We start from the raw sequence: 21,740 nt of genomic DNA, 5'->3' as shown, positions 1-21,740 counted from the left end.
TAAATATGATGTATTTCTATTGGTCTAAATTTCCCTCATATTTCCCTGCCTTGCATTAGTTGTAACTAATCTCTTCCCCAATTCAAATGGTTACGTTACAGTTTATAACAATTAGCAGAGTTGTAACCACAAAACATGCTGGTGCAGGACATAATTGAATAAAGCCTCATTATTGGAGAAAAAAGCAGTGCTTTTAGCACACAAGTTCTAGTTTTGCTTAGAATAATTTTGTCATCACCTCCATGATTTCCTGTCAAGACTTTCCTTAATGTCCATAATCCTGTTAACATCCTTAGCCTACATAAAAAAAATTCAATAGAAATGTTATGCTACAAGCCTTTTTCTTTTTTTTTTCCTTAAAATTAAGCTTTTGATAAGGTGTATAAACAAAACCTCAAGGGCCAGAATCTAGAAAGTGTATGTCCTTAACTCCTTTATTAAGCACAGAAAGCTCAAGACAAAAAAAAGAGTTCAATTTTCTGACATCCTTCATCCTTGAGGAAGTGATTAGTAAAAGACTAGCAGAAGCATGGAGGTAGAGCTCTTTGCCAAAATAAGTCAGGTAAGGAAACTGCTATGTCAAATTCTGATTATGCCTCATCAGTTTTCTTTGATTTCAACTAATTCTAAACAAATTATCACACCATAGATTCCTTCTTTCTGCTCAAGTAGTTTTGTAACTATCCTAATAGCAAAATCAAATCTCAGAGAAATTGTTTTGCTCATTTCAAAGTTCACAAGTTGAAGAGAAGGAAGCACAAATACTATTCTGCTTATTCTCACCATCCCCCCATTTTGCCTAGCAGAGGAGGATTGAAACACGAAGTAAAACTAGGTAACCTTAGGAAGTCCCTTCCAACCCAAAATATTCTATGATTCTGAAAACCAAGGGAAGAAGCCTGTTTAAGAAGAGGTGACAACAGGAGCAACCATTAGTCCTGCTAAAATAATAAAAAAATCAAGTAATACTGCTCACAAAATGCTCAGACTTTCTAACCACTTCTGTTCTTTACATTTTGCACCAGCCATTGGTGCCTTATACCTACCATGTACACATTTTGCTCATTGTAACCATGGCACTTCTGTGAATCTGGGATCAAAGGGAAACCAGTGATAAAGGTGAGGATACTGCAGGTTTTCCTAGGTTTTTTTGCTTTCCCCTTTACCTGTTGTAATGAAACAATAGCTTCATCAGTCCTCTCCATTTTGCTGTAGATTTTTGCCAGAAGCACTTGATAACGTCCATCTTCCATTAGAGAAGACAATTCATTAACTGTAAAAATTACAAGAATCATGCTTTTTGAATGTAAGCAACAATCCTGGCAAAGTCAAAAAAAACAGGCAAGAGCTTAAGTGAAAAGTTCACAGATTGATCTTAAGTATTTAGGAATGCAATTTGATTTGGGGTGCTGTTAATGGTCAGAGTGAACATTACAATCTACAAACAGAGTGAGGTTTAAGGCAAAAAACATTGAAAGATACAAAAGGAATTAAAAAAATAATAGAAATTGATTGTCTAGTTTATTTGCATTGCCAGAAATACGGGAGAAAAGCTTTTGACATGACAGGAAATAAAGCCACTCCTTCCTGACCAAGCTGATCTCCTTTTATGATCAGGTGAGCCACCTGGTGGATGTGGGGAAGGCTGTGGATGCAGTCTACCTGGACTTCAGCAAGGCCTTTAACACCATCCCCTACAGCAAACTCCTGGCCACGCTGTCAGCCGTGGCTTGGACAGCAGCACTCTGCACTGGGTTAGGAACTGGCTGGAGGGCCGAGCCCAGAGAGTGGTGGTGAATGGTGCCACATCCAGCTGGCAGCCAGGCACTAGTGGTGTCCCCCAGGGATCAGTGTTGGGCCCAATCCTATTCAGTATCTTTACTGATGATCTGGATGAAGGGATTGACTCCACCATTAGTAAATTTGCAGATGACACCAAGTTGGGAGCAGGTGTTGATCTGTTAGAGGGTAGAATGACTCTCAAGAGGGACCTGGACAGGCTGGACATTTGGGCAGAATCCAACATGATGGCATTCAACAAGTCAAAGTGCCAGGTGCTGCACTTTGGTCACAATAACCCCATGCAGAGCTACAGGCTGGGGTCGGAGTGGCTGGAGAGCGGCCAGGCAGAAAGGGACCTGGGGGTACTGGTTGACAACTGGCTGAACATGAGCCAGCAGTGTGCCCAGGTGGCCAAAAAGGCCAGTGGCATCCTGGCCTGCATCAGAAATAGTGTGGCCAGCAGGAGCAGGGAAGACATTGTGCCCCTGTACTCATCACTAGTTAGGCCACACCTTGAGTACTGTGTCCAGTTCTGGGCCCCTCAGTTTAAGAAGGATATTGAGACACTTGAACGTGTCCGGAGAAGGGCAACGAGGCTGGTGAGAGGTCTCAAGCACAAGCCCTATGAGGAGAGGCTGAGGGATCTGGGGTTGTTTAGCCTGGAGAAGAGGAGGCTCAGGGGAGACCTTAATGCTCTCTACAACTACCTGATGGGAGATTGTAGACAGTTGGGGGTTGGTCTCTTCTCCCAGGCAATCAGCACCAGAAGAAGAACAAGAGGACACAGTCTCAAGCTGCACCAGGGGAAGTTTAGGCTCAAGGTAAGGAGAAAGTTCTTCATAGAAAGAGTAATTGGCCATTGGAATGGGCTGCTCAGGGGGGTGGTGGAGTCACCGTCCCTGGAGGTGTTAAAAAAAGAACTGGACTTGGCACTTGAAGCCATGGTTTAGTTAGTCATGAGATGTTGGGTGATAGGTTGGACTTGATCTTTTCCAACCTTGTTGACTCTATGATTCTATGATTCCTGACACGTCCCAACAGATTCTACAAGTGCATGACTGTACACCCAGAAAGCACAAGATGGATTGATGAAATTTCTAGTCACACCTCAAAGCACTTTTCTCTTGCTAGAGTCTGAACAGACATGAATACAAAACTCCCCTGCATATTATGAAAGACAAGTAAAATAGTGACGTAAGAAAAACAACTGATAGCAATAGCTGCTTCTGTATTCAGATAGCTACAAGACAACAAATATAATTAAACTACTGCAAAAATATTTCCTTAATTAAGGGTATAGTTCAATAGCTCACACTAGACACCTTAAAAGTCAATAGACTTTTAACAAAAATAATTTTTTAAATTTCCAAAATTTCAGCTCTGTAACTGCATATTTCTAACAGGTAAAAGAGGCTCTTAAGAGACAGCTTCAACCAGTCTAATCTCTGCTCTGAAGGATACTGGGTAGCAATTACCACCTAAATAACCCTTCCCTAATAGCAGGAATGACTCATATATACTTTATCAGTTCGGAAAAACATTTATTAGCACAGAAAAGGAAGAACCTTACATGTGTGGAGTTCTGCTACTGTATTCACTGACTTTATCATAGATCTTCCAAGTTTAAAAGTCCTGGCATTTAAGTTTATTTAAGAGTGCACTTCCCATTTATCACTGAACAGCTTCCTGCATCTCAGTTATTTTTTTATTAAATATGTGGGACTTGTTTATTCTTCAGAATCACAAAGAAAACACAATCAATAGCAGAAATTGTGTATTTTGCTGTAAGTTAGTAACATTCCTACCAGGTTCATGATCCAAAGCTTGCTGAAGTACTTTTCCTGCCTTTTCATACTGCTTCAGTTTCATTAAAAGTTCAGCTAAATCATAGCAAAGGAAATTCTGTTGACCACTTTTCAATGCAGCCTCATAGTAACTGATTGCCTAAAAGGACAAAACAAAGATCAGAGTACTACCAAAAGACAAATCTTAAAAGACAACAACCTTTCTACTAATGGATTAAACATGTGGCTTAGAGCAATCTCCTTCACTTCCTCCACTTCTCTTGGAATCAACCAATTTCTAATTAAAAAAGATGTTATTTAATTGCAAGTTCAGGCTTCCAAAAATATAATGACAAATTAAATGGAATAAGTAGAGCCCCCATTTTGATAAATGTACATTTACGTGGCTTAACCACATAATCACATTCTATCTTTGACAGGATCACTGCCAGTTACATTGCATTTCCATTAGCTAATAAAATAGTATAACTTCAGTCATTTTTGGAGTTCTAAAGTTACATTTTGCTCCACACAAAGCCCACCTGCAAAACAGAAAGATAAAAGAAGGAATGAAAAGTTTAAAAACACCAACAAAGCATAATCATAAAAACTGACAATAATATCAACTAAAATATTTACTCAAGAAAAAAAGAATCAGTGTTGTAAGTACAGAGGAAGATTTCACTATGCATTTATTGTGAAGGTGCTACTGAAACAAGTACTTTCTGTACCCATTTACTGTTTGTTATTTTGATACAAGTGACTAGAATAAAAGAGCAGATACTGAAAGTTAGGAAGTTGGCACTGATTTAAACTTGTCTATCAATCCACATCAAAGTCACTTGTACGGAATGTCCATGCCAGCTTGGGAATATGTTGGCTTCCTCCAAACCATTTTTTTTGGCAACATGGAGACTATTTAAGAACACTGTATTAAAAGGCTGTGAGATATAAACAAAACATAAAAGACCCAAGTTCAAGACTCCTGTATGTAAGCACTAAGGCTCTAATCATACCACTTCCCCAGTGTTACAGTCCTGTTTGTTTCCTTCCATGGGTGTCCCAAAACTCCTCTCTTCTCTTCCCTGTCCTGTGCAATGGCCACAGAGTTGAATGACCAGATATTTTGAGGGGGATCTACAAACTTACTTTCACAAGAAAAAGTCTGTTTAGTACTTTAATGAATGCATTTTCTACCCAACCTGAAAACAAAATCAGGCAAAGCCCACACTGACAATAATGGACACAACACTTACTTAACCTAATACAGTACTTATAGAATACCTTTGAATAATTGTGCGTTTTGATTAGGGCTTTTCCAATTTTACTTGCTAAAGCTGGATCTTTTGGATTTTTCTTCAAAGCCTGCTCATAGGCTTCTATAGCTTCATCAGGCTTCAACAATAAAAGATAAAAGAAGTCAAGGATTAAGGTAGAAAGTATGAGAAGAAAACAAATTGGGTAACAGGTTTGGTAAACTGGATGAGTGACTGCCAAGTACTATTGATTCATAAGTTACAATGGTCACTATGAAATTGCAGGAAGTGTAAAGCCAACATAAGTTTAAATTTTCATGCTAAAACATGGCATGGAGAGAACTCGGCAAACAAATGAGTTTGAATTAATCTGATTCTTTTTCCACTTTCAGTAGTCACCAAACTTACGCAAACTTACTACTGTGTTGAATGATCACAGATTTCTTTGCTCTATTTATATTACAGCACATATAAACACATTCCCTTTTGCTTTATAATTCTTCATTAAGGAGAAAGCTACACAAATGTTGATAAGTTAACATTAATCACCTACAGATCCCCAAACCAGTAATCTAAACTACTAGTTTGTGTCCTAACCCAAGGTACTCTAAATATGAATTTAAATGTGTATCTTTAAAATTCCTATGTTTACTTTACTACAGTCTTCTACAAATACTGGGCAATGTTTCCAGTTTATCAAGAAAGCAAAGGATGTCAAAAAGCTATAGCAATTCAATAATTTAATTTTTTTTCAATAAAACTGGCAATATGAGAATTGAGTTACTTAGAATTATTCTAAGCTTCAAAACTCTTCTGAACATCTCTAGCTCTTTATGAACTTAATTTAGCTCTAACTTTAGATTTTTGTTAGTCTGCTGGGTCAGTGTTCAGATAAAATTCTCTCCTTGACTTTCACTGGGTGTCATGGTAGGGCCAAATGGCCCCAGCACAAACCCAGACAGACAGTAAGGTGTCTAGACATCGTCCCTCTCTCTCCCCCTGCTTCCTGCAGAAAGTCAGGGTAATGCGGGAAAAGGAACAAAGGGGACAGGACCATGCAGGTCTGGTAAACAACCCTGTATCTATGGCAAGGGCATGTGTTCTGGCCACAGCCTGGCAGAACCCCTTCCCATTGGGTAACTATGTGCTGGTTTCAGTGTCCTATTGGCTGAATCGATCTCAGGCAAGATTTATATACAGGCCAGTTTCTAGTTCCCTGTGCCTTGCTCAAGGCTTGTGTACTTGAACCTGCTTGGACCTTGTCTGACGTGAAATTGCCTTGAGTTGCATAACCTTGAGTTGACCGGTCCAGCGCCTGTGATAAAGCCACAAGCATACACACCACAAGCCATGAGAGAAGCCACAAGCTTAGGAGTTGGAGCCAAGCCTGCTTCCCCTTGCCTCAGTTTACCCAGGACAAAGCAACCGTCTGTCGCAGAAAAGCATCGTTAACAGCCTGCTGTCTGCTGAAGCCAGACCAGCCATCAAAGACCATGTAGCGTTCCTGCCAGCAACCTGCCATGCTGAGCACATGAGCACCCCAAAGCCTCTAATATATAGCAGCAGCACGCCCTACTTGGGGTACAACCGGTCGTGAGTAATTAATTCACTGCCTCTTTGGCATAACGGTTCTTGTTGAGTCTCCCTGCCCCGTGTGGTCGAGCATCATTTAGTTCCTGGGGTGTTCTCTTTCTGTTACAGTCCTCCCAGTTTGCATAAAATAATTAAATTGTTATAGTTGCCCAAATGTTGTACATTCCCATTGTAAATGTATTCTAACCGTACATTGAACCTTTTGATATGTTTTGGCAATTTTTATATTAATAAAAGTTATTCATATTCTAGTATTGCTACATCCTTTATAGAGGAAATATATTCTTTTCGAGACTGGGTCAGTTATTAGAACTGAACTTAGCACAGTACATTCTCAACTAGTAATTATGTCTTTTTATAGGTCCTGAAGTACTTTGTTTGCCAACCATCAATCAGTAAGAGTCAGCATGCTACACTGTCTCAACATGCCAAAGTCAACAAATTACTCAATTATTCTATTCATTTCTAGCAAACACTTACCTCTTGAATATTCATGTATGCATCACCAAGAAGAAGAAAAGTATGAGCACTTGGCAGTTTTTCTACTAGGTCTCTGGAAACAGAAGACAGAACCTTGTTCAGTATTTAACATGTCAATACTGGTATGTAAATAAAAACAAACAGGGTACAACAATTTTAACGTCTCCAGATCTTAGTTTTTCTTTTTTTTCTGAAAATAAAACCCACCTTTCCAAAATAGCACTTCCAATTACTGTTTTAAATGTCACAACACTTACAGAAATTGATTCATTATGTCACCAAATATTTGACTTATTGTAGTAAAAAGTGAAAAAATGAGCTCACAGCGCTATCATTAAACATCTAGGAAAATACATACATACAACATAAACTTTTACCTATAGCAGCCAGCATATAACTTCTTATCTTTCCTGTACTGAAGATAAATATCTGCCATTTTTTGTTTAGCTTGCACAAAATAAGGCTGTTCAGGTGTAATATTTCGGAGCATAGTCAAGGCTTGTTCAACATCTCCTTGAGCAATTGCCAGATCTGCATTTGCAATTGTAACTCTCAGTTCCTCAGGAGTTCCAGAAAATTCATTAATGGCGTCTTGCAGTATTATAGCAGCTTCATGCTGCAAATAATAAAGCCATTAGAATTAATGTATTTCCTGTTGCTGAACAGTCAAAAACTAAGACCTCATAAGCAAATGAGCATTTGTTGGTATTACACAGATCAATCAAGAAACCCACAAAAACATAGTATCCATTTGTCTATTCAAGTGTTTTGGGGGGATTTTTTCCTTGATTTTGTAAATAAAATTTCTGTGATATGACCAGAAAAACTTTTAGCAGAGAAAATAACATTTGCACCGCACATGTACAAGGAGATGCTCAAAATTCAACTGGGTAAATGCCTTTAGCATTTTGCTCTAACAGGCACTGCTTTAAGCAGAATGACCTCCAGAGGTCGCTTCCAACTAACACAATTGTATTGATGGCCTCTCTTAACGTTCTTACACATATGCAGTGTCCTACTGTGTGTTAAGATAATAGCTGGTAGTTAGGATGCTGCTACACAGAAACATGGACACAATCAAAAAATATTTCTAATGGTATTCTGACAGCAAGTCAGGAATCTACATGCTGGCAAATAAACATCAATAGCATCTCCTCAAAATTAAGAGGTTTTAGAGACTCATAATTGAGCACCGGTGTGGTGGGGTTTGTTTCCATTTGGTTTATTTCTGTTTCACCTTTTGCCCCTTCTCTCTTGTACAATTTAATGTAAAAACTATAAAGTCATAGATGAACATCTTGGAAATTTTACCAAGAAAATTCTCTCAGTAAAAAAAATGATGTTTTTCTATTCTGAACTAATGAGAATAGACACTTCTGTTAATGCAAAGAGGAAATTGCTTTCAGGTATGTATTACTTCTAAACACGTCTGCTACCTTACCTGTTCACCATTCAAATGATGAGCTTCTACTAACTCTAGAAAGATAGACACGCGATCGCTTGCATCAATCTCATTTATTTTTCCTTTAGTTTTGGAGGAAGCTGTAGGTTTTCTCATTCCAGGCAAATTCTTTGCCATCTGCAAGGTCTTAATAGCTTCTGATAATTCTCCCATCTTCTTCTGGGTTTGGGCCTTAATTAAATGATAAACAGGATGCTCTCTCACCTAAAAAAAATGTAATGAGATAAGGAGTTTCCAAATGTTACTTCACGCATGAAAGAAGATTTTTTATTTACTTTTTTAAAAACACTGACCTTGGTTCCTTCTTTCCTTCAAATACATCCAATTTCAATTTCAGTAATTTACTTATGAAAATACCAGTATGCAAACTAGTTATTGAGCAAGTTTTTAATTAAGAAAGAAAAACAATTATATGAGATGAGACTTTGGGCAGGAACACATTCATTACAGCATTATTCAAACCTAGATTGAATGTTTAGGGATTTTGAGCATCACCCACACTGCGCAACACACCTCATCAGGCTATTAATGGAATATGTATACAATTTTTTTTGGCTCAAGTTCTGCCTGTCATTTCTCTACTTTCTCCAAACATACCTCACATAAAAAGGGAAGGTCAATACAGGAAATGTAACTGTGCATAAAGTTGTAAGCATGTCCGTGTCTCCTAAGCAGTGTGACAGTTTTAGGCTGTGCCTTTAAGAAAGCACAGCTACTGAAACACTCTAGCTGAATGTTTTGGTGTAAAAAGGAAAACAAAGATAATTCTAAATTAATTTAATTGGTAGATCAATGGGAATGTAACTTTAGGATTTTTAGTTTTAGGTTCAGGCTGTTGCAGTATGAGTCTGGACAGCTGCTGTCTTTCTTGCTGGAACTGACCTTGAACTAATGAGATACGAAACTAATTCTTTTCTTCCCTTAACATATGCTTTGAACTAACAGAATTCCCCCTTAATAATTAATTTTCTCTCTAACCCTTTTTGGGAAAAAAGGAGAAAGGGGGAAAAGGGAGTTTTGGGGGGAGCCCTCCTCTATCGGGGGGGTGGGGGTGAGTTTTCTGTGTTGTATATTTTTGTATATACTGTAAATACTGTATATTGTCTATATATTCATTGCATTTCATTCTGCTTGTAAAAATACAGTCAGAGAAGCAGATGGAAAGGCTGAGTTAGCTGTGGTTTGGGGGGGGAGGGGGAGAATTGGACTTTTCTCACTACCACAAGCAGGTAGTTAATCTTCAATTTTTTTGCATCACTTGGTTGAAGGAACCAAGATGGGAGCACGCTTGCAAGGACATGGTAGTTTGTCACTTTTTAATTAATCTCTGCCAAGAGACAGCCAACTCAAGACCTGAGTGCTGTATAAAGGGTTACCAACTCAGTGTTAATCCTACATAAACTTCCACAGGTGTCAAAAAATCAAAAATCCCATACTGCAATGTGTTAGCCACAAGAAATAAAACTGGTGAGGACCACTGCAAAAACAGCAAAAGTTTTCTAATACAGTGCTTTATTTACCAAATTTGCTTCTGAAGAGACAAAAAAGATGGACAAAGGTGTAACATTAGTACAGACAGCATAGCATATGCCTGTGATCTTAACACTTTAAAGTGCTTAAAGCAGCATGAATTGTCAAGAGGCATTTCCAGACCCTGTCTGATCACCCTGTGCACTTGTACATATAATCACTGCACATCTGTGCAAAATGTCCAGAAACAACACTGCATCACTCTTGAAGCCCTTCTATGTTGCAAAGTTAATATGGAATTACAATTCTTTCCATGTAACAGGTTTTTAGTATTTACTTAAGGATTTGAGAAAAAGCTACCACTTGTTTTTTCTGTATTTCAAAACAATTTCAATATATCAAAATAAGGTGTTAGTTTTGCCGTTATTTCTTTGATAAAAATTCAGATACCATGTTCATATAAACATTTAGATATTAAAATGGTAGTGGAAGAGTCATAAAAAGTTCAGTTCAGAAATTATCTACAAAAACATACCACTTCAGAAAATTGACTGAATAAAAATAGTTTCATTCTTCTGTCCAACTCACCTCAAAATTGTAGCTTAGACAAAGTTCCAAGGACTGAGAACATAATTTGGTGTTGTTTTGAGCCAAATACACCTGGGCCATCAGTAAGTGTGCATCGGCATAAGATGGATTCCTTTCAAGACAGTAATGGAGATTATTTTGGGCTGCTTCAATATCCCCTAGGAAATTTAGAAAGGGAAAGTGAAAAAGTTTATATAAAATACAGAGGCTAGAAATACAGTATTTATTAATTATTCACCAATTTTATATTTTTTAAATAGTGAGCTTTTAATTAATAACAGCGTATACAAAATATTATGTGACTATGAAATTAAATCAAACAAGGTCAAAGTTAAGATATTTTCTGATTGTTCCATCTGTAATCATTCAGAAAGTGATCTTTTGTGGAAGCAATAGATAAAAACAATACCATATTGATATGTCTGTACAATTAAAATCACATACGAATCACAAAGGCAGTGCAAACATTCTTTGCTTATCTGCAATGCAGCACTCTGCAGCAAAAGAAAATATTTATTATGAAAAGTAATTTTTCTATATTAAGAAAAAGTAAAGAGGTGGATAGCTGACTATACACAAAGCAATTACCTGACAAGTATTTCACTTTTGCAATTAAAAAGACAGCTTGCTGAAGACCAGGCACAGTTTTTACCACAGTTTCAAGAACAGTAGCGCAGTGGTTGAGAAGAGGTGAAGATGACTGCCCAGGACTTGCAGGCTGTGAGAAAAAAACAAACAAACAAACTGAGCAAAAAGCAAACAAAACCCAACACTTTGGTTAACATATTCATACTTCATATTTAACCTATTCTTCACTTTAAAGTCAAAAGAGCAATAGCAAAGCATTGTTATTCTTTTCACCACAAAGCCAAAAGCTGTCACTGTGGGGGGAAAAAAAAAAAAAAGTTTTAAATTTAACAAGGCAATTTCTTGATATCAGCAGGAACAGAAGACGGCCTTGTGGACTTTGAAGATGATAAAACACTTCAGACCTCATATAAGCTGAAGTCAGTCCATAAATATTTTAATTAAAGACTGGCATAGTATCTTAAAACACAGTTTTATTTCACATTTTAAGAGGTAAAATCTTCTAAATTTATTGATTCAGGATTAAACTATCTCAAAATTAAATCCAAGAATAAATTCCACTTTCAGACAGACGTAATATACAGCTGCTTACCTGTGCTGGGCAAAAATTAAGGTATTCCTTAACGATTTCTAGCAAGAAATCAGGGTTTAGTTTTTCAAAATATTCCACACCAAGAGGAAAACCCCGCAAAGATGAAAAGTGAGTATCCAGAACATCATTCAATAAGGCAACAACTTCTTCCTGTTTCTTGTATTTTTTCATAGCCAGGACTGCATGCAAGAAAGATAATTCCTACAGAAAGAAAAAAAAGAAAACAAAATGAAAGAAAACACTTGCCCTATTCCAGACACATTAATTTGTTATTCATATGAAACTACAATTATTAATGTTAGTTCTTTCTTCTTTAAAGATAGTGCAAGACATTTAGTATGTTCACTGTAAATGACACTGATTATTATAATAGCAATGCATTCCTTTCACAGTATCACAGTATCACCAAGGTTGGAAGAGACCTCAAAGATCATCGAGTCCAGCCTGTCACCACAGACCTCATGACATTTGTGCAAGAAGCTCTAAGTTTGAATACAAAACCCTGAAAATAATTAATATCCCTCCCTTCCCAATAGTGCAAATTTATATTCAGAGATAAATCTCTGCATGAAGGCAATGATGTTTTTTTCTCTGCAAGCAAACAGCCTTGCATTATAAACTTAAACAGGTTCTTCACAGAAAGAGTGATTGACCTTTGGAATGAGCTGCCCAGGGATGTGGTGGAGTCACCATCACTGAAGGTGTTTAAAAAGAGACTGGATGGGGTGCTTGGTTCCATGGTTTAGTTGAATAGTGTTGGATGATAGGTTGGACTCAACCTGGTTAATTCTATTCTATTCTAACATGCTAACTTAGATTGATAGGAAGAAAAACTGAAACTCAGATTTACTGGTACTCAATAAGAATGCTCTGCATTGACTGAAATACAGAACATGAAGTAGCTAGCAGACCACAATTCATATTGTAAACAAAGCATTTTAATGAAAGAAGATGCTTCCTACCCCAGATTCCTCAATGGCCTGTTGAATTTGATTAAGAAATTCCAACTGCTGCTCTGCATCTTCTAACTGCCCTTGTATTAGCTGACAGCGGATAATTCCTGTAACATATTAAACCAGTTTACTGCAAATTCATCTTCTTACTCAAGCACATACCTTGTTTTTCAGAATCAACTTTTTCCCCTTTCAACCTCTTCATAAAATGACATGGGTACAAAGAATAGATCAAGACTTATGCTAATGCAGATTTTATGTACTCAAGTAAGTACTTATGTGCTTAGGACAGGCAATACATGACTGATACATTAATAAATGCAATGCTATAAAGCAGTTTCATGGAAAAATCTCATCCCTCACACTACAAAGTCTGAAACAGTACATCTTCAACTGCTTCTAGACTAAGCAGAACCAGCATAAAGTTTGGCTCTTAAATTCAGAATAAGTACAAGAAGTAAAATGAAATTAAAAAACCCACACACTCTCCAACCACACACAGAAACCTAAATTTTTTTGAAGGCAGATTAGAAGGAGAAAGAATGCAGGGAGAAAATCTATTAAGTATGTATGCCATATTCACTCTCTATGTTCTTGACAGCAGTAAGACCTCACCACAAGTATTTTTGCCCTTTTTTTTTTTTTTAAAGTATCAGATGTGTTGACCTGATTACATCTTTCAATCTAATTTAGACATACATAACAATGGACAGCTTGTTATTTCAAATGTGCTTGACTTTATTTTTGTACTGCCTAAGAGTTCTCAGACACTACAGAAATAGAATAGTTTTTTTTAAAAATAGAAACAAAACAGCCATACAAATAGCCATATCCCTATCCCTACCATTACTTTGAGAAGAGAAAATTTTCATTTGTCAAAAGACCAAAATACACATCCAGTGAGGATAAACTGTTGCTGCAAGAAAGATACCGTAACATGAATCAAGCAGTACTGCCCCATGCTTTTGTTCTAATAGTTTTGGATTTTCCTAGTAGTAGAGGGACTTGATCAAAAAAGCATGGTCTGTGTCTTAAGACCAGTAAAACAAAAAGATAGTATAACACCTTACCAGTTAGAGCAGAAATATTTGTTTCATCAAGTGTCATAGCATTCTTGTAGTGCATTAAAGCTTCCTTCACTTTCCCTTGTAAAATCATTTGGTAGCCAAGTTCAGTAGCAATTTCTGAATCGTCTGGTGCCAAGTCAGCTGCTCTTTCAACTAAGGTTTGCGTATGTTGAAGGATGAGCTGGTTACGGCCACACTAATGGAAGGAATAATCTTAAAACTTTACATTCTTATTTTTCAGAATTAGAAAAACAAACCATAGCAGCTGAAACAACATCTCACATCAGACTAATATAACCTGCAATAATTCTCTAAAAAAATGTAACATTAAAGCATGCTGGATTTAAACATAACTATACAGTAAGGCACAGCTGATAGTTACTTCGAATGCTATGAAAAATACAAAGACCTTCAGTTTCAAGGCTATGTGATTAACTTTGTCACTTTCCTATATTAAGAATAAAGTTGATGGACAGTTTGTATTTTCTTTTAAAAGCAAGCAGTAAAAATATTTTTGGAATGAGACAGCTTAAGTAGTGTAATTCATGCTGAATGTAAAACTTTTAAAATTTCATTACCAAAGGCTTCACAAAGTAATCTATTTCAATTACCTGCAATCTTTTATTAGTAGACTTTTAAAACCTGTCCACTAGAAAATAAAACAGGATATATAGATAGTTGCATGCTGCTTAAGGAAAAAAAGCATACTTACTGTTCTACTGAAAGCTAAAGCCATTTTACAGAAAAGCTGTGAATTACGTGGTTCCAGCCTGTCCAGTGCTTTAATTAGGTCTCCCAGTCTTGCAGAAGCCTTGGAGAAAAAGGAGTGACATAATAAGTAACAGAAAGAATGAACAGATATAAGTAAAAACTAGTCACGTATTTTACTATGCAATATTATCTTCAAACTTAAACTCAGAAGTTGTCAGGACTAGGAGTTAGATTTGGGTTACAATTCCAAGAAAAATACTTTAGAACAGTAAAGTGACAATATAGTAGATCCTGTGTCCTCTATATATGCTCTAAACCCATGAAATACTTGAGTTGAATATGATATAAAAGAAGTCTCATAAAGCAAGATAGTCTGAGGAATATGATCTGTGAATCTTGTTCAGGCTTCAGTGTGACACAGATAACCAAAACCAAAGCACTTCCAGTTGCTCCCACTTTTAACATAATAGATTCTCAAACCATGTAAGATACTTTAGATACATCTGGGGTTACAATAATACGATTTTAGATGTAGACACTGGGATCATGTATCATGTGACATTTTACCCCACAATCTTTTGTTTACCCCCTCCTATGTCCAGCAAGTTTCATTCTTGGATGGCTTTATTGAATTGGAGCTTGCAATTATTACTGTCTCTCCCTATTTCCTATGAATTTGCGTAAGCAAGACTTAAATTTGATTATAAATGCACTAATGACTGAACAGTTCTTTGCAATAACTAAAAATGCATTGAACAACCTAAAATACCTTTCCTTCCAGAACTTGAAAAAAATCCTATGGAACATTGACAACACTTTACTTTTGTTTTTTATAAAATTCTACTTATATTATACCAGCATTTTTGTGAATAATGAGAATAAATATTTTTTATCTTTAGGATTTTTGGTGACAATTTAGATACTGTATTTTAAAATGTCCTGAAAATGTATACAAGCACTGAATGTACAAAATACAGGCATAGATCTTGGTAGTAGAAGATAACAATTCTTAGGAGTTAAAAAGACCTCTCCATAACTGGCAAAAAAGGGTTAACAAAGCAGTTTATACAACCTAACATCACAGAATGTAAAGTGACTATGACACCCTTAAAAAATTATCAATACAAGACCTCATTATTTCCCTTATTTCAGTTAATAAAATACTTCAATGAAAAGCTTAGAATAACTTACAAATTTACCAAAAGAATATTTAAACAATAGAACATTGCTTTCATGATTCAAATCAACATAATTTAATTAACTTTTAAAAGGAGATTTCTCTTTGGTTTGATTCCTTTCCTTCAGAAAGACAGAGGTTAAAAAATAATAAATTACACTGGCATCCCTTGGAAACTTGACACAACCCAATAATAAGCTAGAGCAATCATCTGAGCCAGAATAGGTGAATATACCTCTTCCTGCAGATAGTGTAGCATAGGACCAGAAAAGTGTATGAGAAGACCTAAAGAAGATAGTGCATGTGGCATGTAGTCACTACAAAGGCTGGGTCATGCTCAACAGTTTGCTACTGAAAAAGACTCACCGCAGATATATTTCCTTCTCTGCACAGGAAATACAGGGCCTCCATTCTTATGGCTTCTAAATTGAAGGTATCTTTCTGCAATAGCCTAAAGCCAAATAAAAGGTGAACATACAAAAAAACCAGAACAAAACCTTTGTTCATTCATGTTTTATCCTAAAAGGGGAAAAACAGTATCGTGTATTGCACAGGTGCTTAATGTGTGTGAAGGTACAGTTTTGTTGCTTCATGACCATCTCAAAAAGACACTCATCCACTTCAAACAGATATGTGTATTGACGTAGTATCCTCACTGAACTTCCAGGATGTGTTCTAATAAAACTTAATTTAGTTTAAATTTATTTACTTTAAAACCTGATTTTAGCTAATTCAAATTCATGACAAATGAATGGAAACATATCTACTTCTGTTTCAAATTTTCCTAGAGTGTAATTATATCAAGAATACAATTTGTGGCGCACTACTTCATACTCAACCTATGTGCTGTTTCAGCTGTCTGCTCCCAGTCCTGCAAGGCTAGCTGTAGCTTCATTTTCTTTATCAAAGCAGGTATGAAGTTTGGAAAGTTTGCAATGATCTGGTTCACAGTTTCCAAGGCTCCCGAATAATTCTGTCGGACCTCAAAATACTGTACCTGATAGAAGAAAGAGAAGTTACATCAATAGCCTGTACACTCACGTAGGTGAGAAGATTCAGAAGCTCCTTCATACAGAAACCAGGAAAAAGAGATAGTGAGAAAGAGAAAAAGTGCATCATTTTAACATACTTCAAAAAAAATACAGACATGCAGGAAGAAATAGTTACAAGCTCAGCTCATAAGAAAAAAATGGAAATTGTATTTAGTGAATCAATATCCCACTGCAGCAGTATTTATACTAGAGAATACAACAAGAATGCTGCAAAAATTCAGTATTATGTATATGCTAACAGGGACAGTCTACCAATACTGCACAATTCAGGCATGCCTCTGTCTCAATCTACAAAGAAAGTGAGACATCTAATGAACTTCAGCTACTTGTTAAAACTAACTACCAATTGTTTACAATGGGCTGTCAACCATAGGAAACAGAAGAGTCAGTATATTTTTATTGTGCTGGTAATCAATTTGTGCAATACCTGTTTCATATTCCTTACACAATTTCATAAATATTTTCAAACATAATTTCTGCTAAAGACTAGACTTCTCCTTTGAACAAAAAGTGTGACTAAGATGGATTTACATTCCTTAGACAAGCTCACTCATGGACAACTCTTCTCAATATCTCTCTGATCACTCCATAAGACTAACAGGACATTCAGAAAGCTTTAAATAAATGAAGTAAACTTACTTTACCAAGCAGAGCAAAAACATCATTGCCCTCCTGCAGTGCTTCATCAAAATATTTCACAGCTTTTTTAATGTGAGTTTCTTTCCCACAGGTGACATCAAGCCATGCTTTCAAAATTAAGCCCTGTAAACATGATTGAAATTGGAGTTCTTCACTAACTAGGTAGTAAAACGGGTATATGACATACAGTATTAAGTAGAAATAACCTAAAAATAAAATAGGTAAAAAAAACCCAAACAAATGAAATTAGGCTTTCAGAAACCTCTCTAAAGACTCTACTAGAATGTTGATGCCTGTAAAGATTCTAGTGAATGCTGATACCTGTAAAGATTCTAGTGAATGTTGATGCCTGTATGGAAAAGCAGAAGCCACTACCACATTTAAAACTTGTATGTTCAAATTAATTACTCAGTGAAACCCTAGGCAAATTTTGCCTTAAACAATTTCTGAAAATGTAAATCCCTTATCCTCTGGGTATTTTTGTCTCCCTCTCTAGTGAGACTATCCTGTTGATTTTTTTTGCTAGGAATTACGATGCTCAGGATCAAGTAGCAGAAGTGGCATAACTTCATATTATTTCCATTGGTAAATGCAGGCCTCTCATTTATTAAGTGAAAATAAATACTTAGCTGACAAAAATTAAATCATTATGGCAATTCTACTTGGTCCTGTTAAATCAATTTATGACATTAAGAAAGGAAACATTAGAACACAAAACAGTTAAAAAGGAAACCTCCAAATAGTACTGATGCAGTAAATCTAGCTATGCAGCATACATGCTATTATTGCTATTATATGGAAGGGAAAAAAAATTACCTCTTTACAACCACCAGAAGCTTTGATCATTCTATCTACATATTCACGGGCTTTGTCCTCACGACCCAGATGCCACAAAAACAAGCCAGCAAAGTACAGAGCCTGCTGTCCTGCTGTTTTACGTTGCTCCTTCACTTTTGCATCCAACTCTAGAATAGCATCTCTATCTGGAAAGAATTTGTACAGAGGTTTTGTTGACAGCATCTCAAAATATTACAAAAGAGCAGCACATAAGCCAAAGGCTTCCAAAGCAAATGTTATGTTCTGTATTATACACTGACAGGCATGCAGACAATTGCTCCCAAGTAAAATTTTTAATAAGGTAAAGACATAGAAGACAGAAAAGGGTTCCCATCAACATGGTTATTTGTGTAAGAACACTATTTGTTAAACCTTAGCTTTGTAGCTGAGATCAAATAGACAAATGGAAATCTGATAATAAGGCTCGCTCACACCTATACCAGTGTCTGCCAAATAAGTAAACAGCTAACTATACAGAAGCCCTAAAATACTGAACACAACACTATTTAGCTTCAGAATCCCTGAAAAATGTATGATGTAGTTCTTAACACTAAGACTCCTTATCTTACATCCTTATTGTTATTGTCAGTTGTTCTCATTGGCTTAATCCCATGTAAAAATTTCATTTCATTTACCCACATTTGTTTCTGGTCCTTTTCTAGCAAACCGTGGCTTTCTCAGAGGGTCTTGAAATACATGATTTCATTGCCCTCAAGTATTATTCCTCAGGGACTCAATTAAGAGTGCCATCGTTAGTCAGAGCTGTTTCATGTCACACTGCTTAACTGTCAGTTGCAGTTATAAATCTGCCCAGTGAGGAAGGACAACTCATTTTGCCCAATAAACTGTGGTTTAAGGCATGTACTTCTTAGCAAAATAACTCCTCTTTTTAAACTGAAGAAAGGAGTAACAACATTCACAAAATTCTTTTCTCCATCTTTAAGGTCAGGCTAACTTCAAAGACAGAAATGATATGGCTTTAATGACTTCTGAAATTGCAGTTCTGTTCAAAGGGCCTCTATCAGACAAGACTGAGCAACAGTCACAAGAAGCTTGATTTAATTATGTTTTTCCACAGGAGATGTTTTCTTCATGGTAGATAAATCAGACTTTGGGGTTTTATAATGTTTTAGCTTACCAGTCATTCTTACTTTTTAAAGTTTTACATTTTGGTATTTCTTTTTACGACCATGGAGTCACTCAGTTCAGTACTAGATACTATGTGAAATGCAAAGTTGGTGTATATGTTTCTAATTTAGGCAGAATTAGTCTAAAACTCTCAGATCCTCACACAGAGCTAAAACATGAAGCAATATTCTTAATGACCATACCTGGATTTGGGCTCTTTTTATGGGCATAAATCAGAGCCATCATTGTACAAAGTGACATCTCCTGTTTGTTTTTAATAGACTCCAACTGTCGAATACCCTCTTGGATGTCACCTAGTGAAAACAAGCACAGAATAGGCTATAACATTTTTCAAGACAGAGCATATCAGCAGCAAACCTCAATCTGACTTAATTTTCCCTTTATTTTTTCTTCTATGTTTTTGGTAATTCTTTCTTCCTAACTTTCTTCATTATTCACACATGCATTTTCACTTGTTTGAGCAAGTCTTTCAATCAGACACAAGAAATAAAAAAAAAATCACAATGCAGAGAACTTGAAAGGAGTTATGTGCTAGTTCTGCCAACTGCCATAAAGATGAAAACATCTTTATTATTTGTTTTATACAGGGCATTGCGCAGCTCTTTTTGCTCCTATTTCTTTATATAGCCAGGATTTTGCCTTTTTTGTGGGAATCTTTTGAACATCAATAGAAGAGACAGTAGCTCCAAAAACAGGAATGTATGATTGTAAAACAAACAAAAGTCAGGGAGCCTGAGAAAAGATACATCACCTCAAAATCTTTTAAATTATTCCTAGCTCACTACCACAGTCCTCCTAGACTTTAGTTCAATTATGATTATTCTGTGACATTCTTAAAATATGGGCTCAGCTAAATGAGTTCAATGTACACAAAAATCCTCCCAATAGATATTAGCTGTCAGCTCCTCTGAGGCAGATGGATACAACAAAGCCAGATATAGCTGCTTTGACGGGAAGAGATAGTAGGTGGAACAAGTTAATTTTTTGTTGTGATACAATGCAACAGGCATTTGATCTGGCCCCAATTCCCTCCAAAGAATTCATTTATCTAACCTACATTCATGTAACCATTAAAACAAAGAACCGAACAAACACACACCCGCAACAAACGCAAACAAACAAAACAATTATTTTTTTTTCATTTTAGCACTATGTGGTTTAGATCAACTTAATTCCAACGGCGGGTGCAAGGAGAAGTCAGTGACAGAGCATTAAGAATGGTAACCTCAACACGGATACATTCAGACTCCTTAACACTGTTTTCTTTCCGTGCAGCAGACTAAGAATTGATGCCTGTGGCAGAAGGACCATCAGGGTTTTGGGAAAACGGCGGAGGCACTGACTGAACACAACAAGGTTCCCCAGCTCCTCATTACCTGCCCGCAGGATGCCGTAGGCCCGATAGAAAAGAAACACCGGATCGCTGCCCAGCCGCGCCAGCGCCTCATCCGCCGCATCTCGGACGTGGTGGAAGTAGCCTTCTTGGCAATAATAATTGAGCAGGGCCTGCGGGAAAGGCAGCCTCGATTTACTCGTGCAAACGTCTCACCCCGGGACGACAGGAGCCCGCGCCAAGCAGCCCAGATCCGCCCCGTCTGGCCACTCGCCCTCCTGCCCCAGGCTCCACCCCACTGACCGCAGCCCCTGAGCAGCCCCACACCCGCGGAAAGGCCCAGGGCGCCGGCGCCCACCTGCTGCACCCCAGCGTCCATCGTTGCTACCCAGCACCGCTGGGGCGGGGGGAGAGGGGGCGCGCCGGAAGGGCCAGGGATAGTCCAGCAGCACGCTTCCATTGGCTGGGCAGAAGTAGCGCCCACTGCTATTGGCTTAGAGGGAAAGGGGGCAGGAGAGACACGGGAAGCAAACCTGAAGAAAACGCCTGCCCGCGCCCGGCCGCCGCGGGGAGGGGGGCGGGGCCAGACGGACGAGAGGTGGCGCCGCGCTGGCTGCTAGGCAGCGGCGTCTGAACGCACGTTGGACGCCGCTCGCCGGCTCTGCCGGAGGGGCGAGCCTAGCTTTGAGCTCGGCCCCGCCTCAGGGCTGCGGGGAGTGCTTTGAGAGTTCTCTTGCGTGCTTGGGGCTTTTCTGGCTGGACCTACGACTAAGTGGCCCGCACCTCCGACTAAGTGGCCCACACCTCATATGTTTCATGAACGTATGCGATGTATGTAAGCATATGAAATGAACATTTTCAGAAATGCACTGAAGCAATTGATAGAGAATAGCCAACAGCTGCACTTTATGGCTGCATTTGATTTTTCTGGGTCAGTATCCATAAAAATAGCTTCTAGGAATGTGGTGCTTCCAGGGATATTCTTAAAAATTCCCGAGGAAAAGACCCTGAGGAACAGACTAACGATTATTCACTCTGGCAATGATTCACCTTTTTTGTAAATGCACTTGAATACAAGAAGTTCTGTAGCCTGTTGGTGAGTAGTAGCTAGCAAGAAAAACTCCTTTCTCATAGTCAAGGTTGGTGAATGTCACGTACCCAGTACTATTTTCAACTCTCATTTTCTCTTCGTAAACTCATGAATGCTCAGTTCTCATTCCTATAAAT

General features: G+C 37.5%; 1 protein-coding gene across 1 annotated transcript in view; it reads right to left on the bottom strand.

The window, feature by feature from the left end:
• The window catches only part of TTC21B (tetratricopeptide repeat domain 21B), a 34,405-nt gene extending 13,432 nt beyond the window's left edge, over nt 1-20,973 (bottom strand). Inside the window, exons 1-19 of the mRNA XM_054173160.1 lie at nt 20,872-20,973; nt 20,557-20,686; nt 19,363-19,473; nt 18,011-18,177; nt 17,195-17,317; nt 16,343-16,500; nt 15,870-15,954; nt 14,328-14,426; nt 13,619-13,811; nt 12,558-12,655; nt 11,596-11,796; nt 11,004-11,133; nt 10,416-10,573; nt 8,337-8,561; nt 7,273-7,511; nt 6,896-6,968; nt 4,851-4,961; nt 3,588-3,726; nt 1,167-1,273 (exon numbers count right to left, since the gene is read on the bottom strand). Coding sequence (XP_054029135.1) covers nt 1,167-1,273; nt 3,588-3,726; nt 4,851-4,961; nt 6,896-6,968; nt 7,273-7,511; nt 8,337-8,561; nt 10,416-10,573; nt 11,004-11,133; nt 11,596-11,796; nt 12,558-12,655; nt 13,619-13,811; nt 14,328-14,426; nt 15,870-15,954; nt 16,343-16,500; nt 17,195-17,317; nt 18,011-18,177; nt 19,363-19,473; nt 20,557-20,686; nt 20,872-20,973 — 2,649 coding nt within the window. The remainder of the gene's footprint in view (nt 1-1,166; nt 1,274-3,587; nt 3,727-4,850; nt 4,962-6,895; nt 6,969-7,272; nt 7,512-8,336; nt 8,562-10,415; nt 10,574-11,003; nt 11,134-11,595; nt 11,797-12,557; nt 12,656-13,618; nt 13,812-14,327; nt 14,427-15,869; nt 15,955-16,342; nt 16,501-17,194; nt 17,318-18,010; nt 18,178-19,362; nt 19,474-20,556; nt 20,687-20,871) is intronic.
• Nucleotides 20,974-21,740: the final 767 nt, after the last annotated feature.

This window comes from Dryobates pubescens, chromosome 2 (assembly GCF_014839835.1).
Source record: "Dryobates pubescens isolate bDryPub1 chromosome 2, bDryPub1.pri, whole genome shotgun sequence".
Classification (NCBI taxonomy): Eukaryota; Metazoa; Chordata; class Aves; order Piciformes; family Picidae; genus Dryobates; species Dryobates pubescens.
The sequence above is the reverse complement of the archived record's forward strand: the minus strand, read 5'-3'. Positions and strand labels throughout refer to the sequence as shown.